We start from the raw sequence: 8535 nt of genomic DNA on the forward strand, positions 1-8535 counted from the left end.
CTCTATGTCCAGAAAGATGGCCTTAAGTGGGGGGATGAAGGGTCCCTGTCTCCCTCAACCTCCTGAAATTGAAGGAGCACCAGGATAGCTGTGGGAAAAGACAGTCATGACAGATCATGGGGAAAGCTGTGAATGGAAGTGAAGAGTCTGTGTTCTGTAAGGGATTTGCGGATTGAGCTGTCCATGATTAGTCATGTATGCCATTTTATTTCTAACTGCTATTAAAATTGCCAAACTTTACTGCAAATTCAACTGGCCATGGATCAGTTGGGAGCTCCAACATCTTTTAATCCCAAAGCTCACTGCTATTTCCCAGTGTGAGTACCGGTGATTGTTACACAGAGAAAGGGCCCTGTCACCATAGCAGCCCTCCCACTATTTGTAAAGTCCCTCCCTCCATTGGTGTCACTGTGTGTTGTCTGGCACAGAAATAGGTGGCTGTATCTGTGGCTGTCAGGGCATGCAGCTGCAGGGAGACCTTATTTTGGGCTTTGTCTGCAGAGATAGTGACTCGGTCTTGGAAGGCCGGGGCATAGCCTGTGTTATTCCCAAAAGGATAGATCCAGCCTAGAAATTGTAGCTCTCCTCTCAGAACCTGACGGACACAATTCCAGTCATAGCGAGGGCTATCTAGAGGTGCTCCTGTTACAGTGCAGGTGAGCTGGAGTAATTCAGAGACCTTCCTCTCCTTGGGACCAGATGGCACCATCTTTATGTTGGAAAGGGCACCTGGAAAGATATGTAAAATTTGAGGTGATAAGGGAAAGCTCGTGGATGTAGCGTTCAGTCCTGCACCAGGACTGCTCCAGGACTGGCCAGGCTGCACAGGGGCAGAGACCTTTAGCTTCCACAGTTGTCACTGCTCTGCCTGGCTCCTGCAGGCTGTGCAGAAGAGTCCTGGGAATACAGTGTGTACAGGCCCAGAGATATGCTGTGGGAGCTGTTCTTTGAGGTAATAGTTTGCCCTTCCTCATCAGTCCCATATTGTGATGTGGAAGAATTGTGGTTTATATAGGAGATCCACTCAATTCCTCCTACACCAGGAACCTGCCAGTACACCTGTAATCAGAAAGTTTTGTATACAAATTCAGAGGCCTGGCATGAGAGATGTTCTAAGTACCTGGGCATTCTCAGCCCCCCTCCGGCCTTCATCAGCTGCACCTAGTGCTCATCTCTGCAAAGATAAATGGCCACAGTCACAGCAGCATGAGGATGGATGCAGGGAGCCTACTGCCCCCTATCACCGCCTTTTATCTGTTTTGCTCCTCACTCAGGGTTGCTCCCTATCAATGACAGACTATCAGTTCAGCTGGGGGATTCAGCTGGGGGATCCTCCAGCATTTGGTGCCGGGAAGGGGAGTATGGGGAGCCACAACTCCATTCTATCCTCTCTGGTGGGAAGAAAGAGCTCCAAAGCTGTCCCTGCTCCTGCTCTGCCCCACACACTTTTTCTCCCCATAGGCTGTGGACCCCAATATGTGGATAAGTGGGATAGGCAGAGCAAGAATGCATGGGGTGGGAAGCAGAGTGGGGCATGGAAATAACTGAACACAGAAATGGCCCTGTGTTCCTGAGATCCCTTTTGGAACCTGCCTTACCTCCTGGGGTCGCTACCAAAAAGAGATAAAACAGCACCTTTGCCTCTGCCCTTTCTTCTCCACAGCTAGAGGTGACCCCAGAGCCAGTTTGGCTCCTCTCATTCCCACCCACAGCAGGACAGGACAGGGTTGAGTGGTGCACTGGGTATTTGGGGGTTGAGATGCTATAGGATGACAGAACTCAGCCTAGCTGCTGTTGAGGAAGAGCCAGCATGGTCCCCCATCCCTCCCAGCCCTGCAGATAGTGAACAGCTCTTCAGTGCGTGGTAGTGAGGTGCAGAGAAAAAGTAGGACAGTGTCACGTCTCTATCGTATTAGTCCTCCAACCTCCACACATCATGTAGGAGAGCAGGAGAGAGAAATCTGGAGGGATACAAGTCCTGGGCAGAGGATGTACCTTAGGAGGGAAGCATACAAAACCCATGCAGAACGGCTAAGGCCATTCATGCCCATGTCTTCTTCCCAGGAAATGAGGGGATCTTACCTTTGGGGGCTGCAGCAAAGGTGAAGACCAGCAGATAGAAGAGCATCACAGGTTTCTCCAGATAAATTTGCATGGTGCAGGGGAAGGAAATTGTGGGACTGAAGGGAGCTCAAGCAGATGAATGCCCTGTTCTTCCAGTGCTGAAGGCTCAGACTTCCCTCCAACCCCAGGCAGATTCACAGCCTTTTCTGAGCAACTCCTTTGCAGTGGATACTTCGTGCAGTGGGGAGATGGATCCATACGTCACTGCTGGCCTGGGTGGGGAGGGGAAACCACACTTCCTTTTGAGCACCATTTAGCCTGCACAGGAAGCAGAGGGACCTGTCTTGTCTCCCCAGAGCTCTCCATACCAGTATACCCAAATCCTCTCTCTGTGGGCTGTGGTCTGCGCATGGCTGGGAAGGGACAAGATACAGGCAGGGTTGTTGGGAGAGAGTCCCAGGGTCTCTCTGGATGCTTTAGCATCCTTGGACAGCCACCTGTATTTCTGGTGTCTGCCTTCCTGTTCTGCTTCACTTCCAGATGAAGGGGAAAGTTTTCAATTGGCAGGCAAAAATTTTGTGGTTTCTCTTTACTGCTTTTCTGATCATCGGTGCATTGGTGTTTATTGTTTAAAACTGTGGATTGCGCTTAGAACTGATTGTTTAGGGTTTATCACTGAGGGGCTATGGTTTAATAATTTCTTTTGTGGGGCTCAGTATTTATCATTCAGAGTTTACAGTTTATTCACATACTGATGAGTACTCAGGGTATAAAATCTAACAACATCCACAAATTTTAAACCTCCAGCAACCACTGGCTTCCAGCATTTGCAATTTATCACTCAGGGTTCAGGATCAACAGCTTGTTTTTAAATCCATTGCCAGTAAAACCCAGAACACTAAAGAGGCACTTCTGAATCCTTCCGTGGGTTCTGTAACCTTCCCCTGAGCAACCTCATATTCAGCTCTGTGCTCTGATCTGATGTCTCAGTGTGCTACTGTGCAGTCACATTGCACAGAGTCAGGCTGCTGTAGCGATGGGTGACCTGAGAACTGTGGAAGTGTCTTGCACGGTTCTAGTCTTGGGGTGAAGGCAGAAATACAAACAGGGGCAATCAAGGGTTTTCCTCTCAGATACCAGGATCGAATCCTATCCCTGAGGGGAAAAAACACTGGGGAAGGCTGATAGCTATGCAGTGACTTGTCACATCAATTGCAGCAGCAAGAGTCAATACTTCTCCACTGTATTGACAAACTGCAGACCACTAAAAGTCGAAAGAGATTGTACTGGCTCTGACCAGCATTTATAAGCATTAACTAATAAACAACCATGTTATTCTCTGCACTCATATCAATGACTCCTGCAGTCTTTACACAGAGGAAAGGATGCTTGCATGCAGTATCCAGTGGAGGTTACACAGAGGATATTAGGACTGCTGGGGCCGATCCTCGGATCTCTTGAACTACTTTAGGATCCAAGAGGATTCCTCCAAAATCTCCAGTACTGTTCACACGGCTGCAGAGGCTTTCCCTTGTATTGCCATGGACACCTAGGTGCTATCAAAAACTTTTCCAATTAATTCTGGGGGCCGCTGAGGCCTTGTCACAGTTGCGTGAAGTCCCCAGATGATTCTGGATTTTGCCCTCAGCACACTCAGTCTGTTCTCAGGTGCTTCAGGATGCCTGCAAAGTACCCAGGCTGGTAGGGCATATATTGGTGGAAGATGGAGTCTCCATGGAGACAGAGCATACCAGAATATAATTTCCACTGGCCACTTGGTGCCCTGTGGCACATCCTACAGCCACCTTTGCTGCGACTTCTAGCCTTCAGGTCCTACCAGGATATACTGAGGCATCTTTCAGTGAGCTTCAGAGGCCTCTGTTTGCCCTCAGGAGATCTCAGTACACATTTTAGTGAGCTTCACAGCCCACGTTTCCTTTTGGGGCACCCCAGAGGTCTCCACTTGGGTCTTGGAGCTCTCCTATTGTCCTTGATGTATGTTGCAGGGTGCCCCATGGCTCTCTGCTTGCCCTGGCTTCCTCTGATGGTTTGGGGTTTTCCCTTTGGTTGCACCTCAGAACTCTTTATTTGGTCTCTTGCCAGGTGGAAAGCCCTGGGGGGGATCTGAGACATGCCAGAGGGGTAAGGATCAGGGCCGGTCGCGAAAGAGGTCCTAAACAGGCGGAGGCCCTGGGCAGCGCCACAACCTACGCATTGCAAAGGAGCAAGTGGCACTACAGGAGGAGGACCGGAAGAGAACACTGTGCCGCGCGGCATGACGGGAGATGTAGTCCGCTCGTTCTGGCTGCTGGGCGGCCATGTTGTGCCCCGCGACACGCTGGGAGGTGTAGTTCTGGACACTAGGGCCCCTCAGCCCCGCTCTTGCAGCCCAGCCTGTGTGTCCCGCGGCAAACAGGGGCTGCTCCACGTGGGGAAATGAGAAGGTAAGGTGGCTGTCCAGAGCCGAGACCATGGGACAGCCCTGCACACCCACAGCACACCACAGCAGCCCCAGAGGCACCATGGGCCTGCAGGAGCCCCAGGCACATGTACAAGGGGTCCCCAGTCTCCTCTACGCACCTGCCAAAACTGTCTTTCTTTTAATTTTCATTTCTTCAATGGGTTTTGCTGCTTCTATGTCTCTGTGTGACTGTGTTCAGAGAGGCCCTTCTCACTCCTCTTTCTGGTCAGCCTCAGCTGACAGCCAGGTCAACACTGGGAAGCGCATCTGAGACCAAGGACAGGGTGTCTGGGCTGCGTGGTGTGCTGCACACGGGAGGGGACTCAGTGATAGGATGTGAGAGAATGTGTGCATCTGAAACAGCTACCTTAAGGGGCTGAGATGGGGTGGTGATTCTGAGCAGAGTGGAAATAGTGGGGCAAGATGGTGATGAGCCAGGTGAGTTATCAAATAAAGTTTCTCTCTCCTGTTGTTTTTTCTTTTCTTTTCTTTTCTTTTCTTTTCTTTTCTTTTCTTTTCTTTTCTTTTCTTTTCTTTTCTTTTCTTTTCNTTTTCTTTTCTTTTCTTTTCTTTTCTTTTCTTTTCTTTTCTTTTCTTTTCTTTTCTTTTCTTTTTCTTTTTCTTTTTCTTTTTCTTTTTCTTTTTTTCTTTTTCTTTTTCTTTTTCTTTTTCTTTTTCTTTTCCAGTCTCCTTTAGACTTGCCCAGTGGAGGAGCAATTCCTTCTTAAACAAAGACTGGATTTTGGCAGTGGGTTAGTCTTGCTTCCAGATCGGCATCCAGGGCCTTTGTCCGTGCTGCATGCATCTTGTTGGTCTCTGAATGATGGGGCTGGGTGTGCTAGGATGCCTGAGGTGTATGGCCATGTGGCCTGATCCTTCCCTGCCTAAACCTTGGTTGCCATGAGACCAAACCTGTAGAACATTTGCAGACCCCATTCTCTGGAGTTGCCGGGGAGCTGTAGCATTGGCAGTTGGCAGCTGGGCCAGGTCAGCGACAGATGTGTTTGAGTCGGGCTGTTGGCAGGCATCTAGGTAGTCCCTAGGTGTTGCCTCTTTTCCTTTGCTTCATGTGTCATTGGTCTGGAAATCACTGCTCCAGACATGTGCCAGATATGCCCTGCAGGAAATCTGCCCACATCTCCTCCCAACTCAGGCCTTTTAGGATTAGCAGAAGTTCTCTTTGTTAACAGTTTAAGCTCAATTTTCTGTTGAGCTGTGATCTTGGGCAGCTGAGGTGCTGGCACATGCTCCCCCTTGTTTAGGAGGGTGGAAGGCTGGCCATGTAATCAGGACAGGGATATGGTGGCCTGTCTCAGCTAGGCTRACCAGAAGCCACCCATGTCTGTAGGAACTTTTCAAGTGTATCAGATGTTAATGCTTGTGCATTTTTTAAATTATGTAAGTAGTGCTAGGCCTTTAGCTGGGTATTCCATGCACCTCAGGAGAACATGTGGAGAATTGACTGCCTCCTGACATACGAGTAACAATATTTCTTTTCCGTGTATCACTAGAACAGTGTGCTAGACTTGCTGTTTGCTGTTCCTGAATCTATGACTGGGCACACGATAAACATGCTAAGGAACTGAGTCCTTTTGAAGTTTTGGGGAAGCCAAACAGGATCAGAGTAGAGGTGCTTGCACTTCAGAGGTGCTGGTGTTTGAGATCTACTGCGGAAGCACTTCAGGAACGGAACTGATTTTCCTGACCTCTTGTGACAGTTTGATAAGTSCAATTGTCTGGCAAAACTTGGTCTTCATTTCTGTAGTTGACTGCTTAACAAAATAAAGTGGATTCTTAAAATTTGATCAACACAAAATGCCAGTGCTTAACATAGGCAATTGCAAGTGACCTGTGGATGCTCTAAGAGATGATTGCCTGGCTTATGAATGCTGGGCATAGCCAGTAATTGTAGACCTCTGTCCAGGCAGTAGTTGGTAAGGAGGGTGACAGATAGGGGTCAGGCGAGGGAAGACTTTCTTGCTGTTGATTTGAGTCATTTTTGCCCTATGGTATCTAGCCCTGCATAGAAAAAGCAAGTTTGTTGATGCAAAATAGGAAATGAAGTGAAAGTCAGTCCAAGGAAAGATGCCATTGCAAGCAGATGTGCGCAACTAAAGTTCACAGAATCACAGAATGGTTGAGGTTGGAAGTGATCTCTGGAGGTCATCTAGTCCAACCCCTCTGCTTCAAGCAGAGCCACCTTGAGTTGCCCCACACTATTGGGACAACTTTTGAATATCTCCACAGATTCTCTGGGCAACCTGTTCCTGTGCTCTGCTACCCTCACAGTAAAGCAGTTTGTCTCTATGTTCAGAGGGAACTTCCTGTGTTTCAGTTTGTGCCCATTGTCTCTTGTCCTGTCACTGGGCACCACTGAAAAGTGGCTGGCCCCACCCTCTTTACACCCTCCCTTCAGATATTTATACACATTGGTAAGATCTCCCCTCAGTCTTGTCTTCTCGAGGCTAGACAGTCCCAGCTCTCACAGCCTTTCTTTGTATGAGAGATTCTCTAGTCCCTTAATCACCTTAGTAACCCTTTGCTGGGCTCACTGCAGGAGCTCTGTATGTCTCTTTTACTGGGAAGCCCAAAGCTGGACACAGTACTCCATGTGTACTGGTGTGGCCTCACCAGGGCTGAGCAGAGAGGATCGCCTCCCTCAACTTACTGGCAAGACTCTTTGTCATGCTGCCCTAGATACCATTGGCCTTCTTGGCCATGGGGTCACATTGCTGGCTCATGGTCAGCTTGTCATCCACCAGCACTCCCAGTTCCTCCTCTGCTGGGCTGCCTTCCAGTGGGTGAACCCTCAGGCTGTACTGGTGCGGCTGAGGTTGTAACTGACCCTGAAGTGCAGGACTCTGCAGTTCCCTTTTTGACCTTCATGAGGTTCCTTTTGGCCAATCTCTTCAGCCTGTCCAGGGCCCTCTGAATGGCAGACAGCTCTCTGGTGTGTCTGCCACTCCTCCCAGTTTTGTATCATCGACACACTTGCTGAGGGTGCACTCTGTCCCTTCATCCAGGTTATTGATGATGAAGTTGAACAGGATTGGACCCAGTGTTGACCCTTGGCATACCTCGCTAGCTACAGGCATCTAACTAGACTCATCACAACCCTCTGAACTCTGCCATGTAGCCAGTTCTCAATCCACTTCACTGTCTGCTCATCTAAGCCATACTTCATCAATCTGCCTAGGAAGATGTTATGGGAGACAGCGTCAAAAGCATTACTGAAGTCAAGGTAGACAACATGCCCTGGTCTCTCCATGCCCATCTTAGAAGGCTATCAGGTTGGTTAACCATGATTTGACCTTTGTGAATCTGTGCTGACTACTGCTGATCACCTTATCCTTCACAGGCTTGGAAATGGTCTTCAGGATGAGCTGCTCCATTGCATTTCCAGGCATTGAGGTGAGGCTTGCTGGCCTGTAGCTGGTTTCCTCTAGAGCGACCAATGCCTGTTGAATTTAAAGCCCCATGTCTTAGGGGAGCTCCAGGAGCCATCAGCTGTGCGTCAGCCGGTGGAGTCCAGGCTCTTTGTGTTCAGTCTGTGCACTGTGGCCTATATAAGGAGAGTTATCTGAAAGGGTATGGGTAAATGGCAAGCTGAGGTGAAAGAGGGTACAGACAAGAGCTGAACGTGAGCAGGACAAGAAATGAACATGCTCGTCACCCCCCCCCTTGTCATCAGACACCACCACCACCATTGGATTCCCCTACTCTGCCCTTTTTGGGCTGCCAGCCTCCAAAGAAATGATAACACTGGTGTTCAGAGGGGACACCCATGCAGCAAGAGCCAGAGCCAGAACCAGGCAGGATGCTGCCCTGGTGCTGAGACCCCAAATCTGACCTCTTGCTGTACTGCATCTCTCCATGTAGCTCCATGGACATGAGGCTGTGGAAAAGGCCCTGCCTTTCCCTCCAGGCTGGGACAGAAGTGGGGACTAGGGATGTTCCCAATTTCAGGAAAGGAAACTTCTCCCCTCAGTACAGGAGGATCACCTTGGAGA

At 49.3% G+C, this 8535-nt stretch overlaps 1 gene segment (V, D, J or C); it reads right to left on the reverse strand.

Annotated features, from left to right (window-relative positions):
- Window positions 1-355: 355 nt before the first annotated feature.
- Window positions 356-4341, reverse strand: LOC146585413 (immunoglobulin heavy variable 3-5-like). The segment is given in 3 exon segments: window positions 356-800; window positions 917-1059; window positions 4276-4341. Coding segments are annotated over 3 exon segments (654 nt in total).
- Window positions 4342-8535: the final 4194 nt, after the last annotated feature.

This window comes from Rhea americana, unplaced genomic scaffold (assembly GCF_003343005.1).
Source record: "Rhea americana isolate MKP2758 unplaced genomic scaffold, rheAme1 scaffold_805, whole genome shotgun sequence".
Taxonomy (NCBI): Eukaryota; Metazoa; Chordata; class Aves; order Rheiformes; family Rheidae; genus Rhea; species Rhea americana.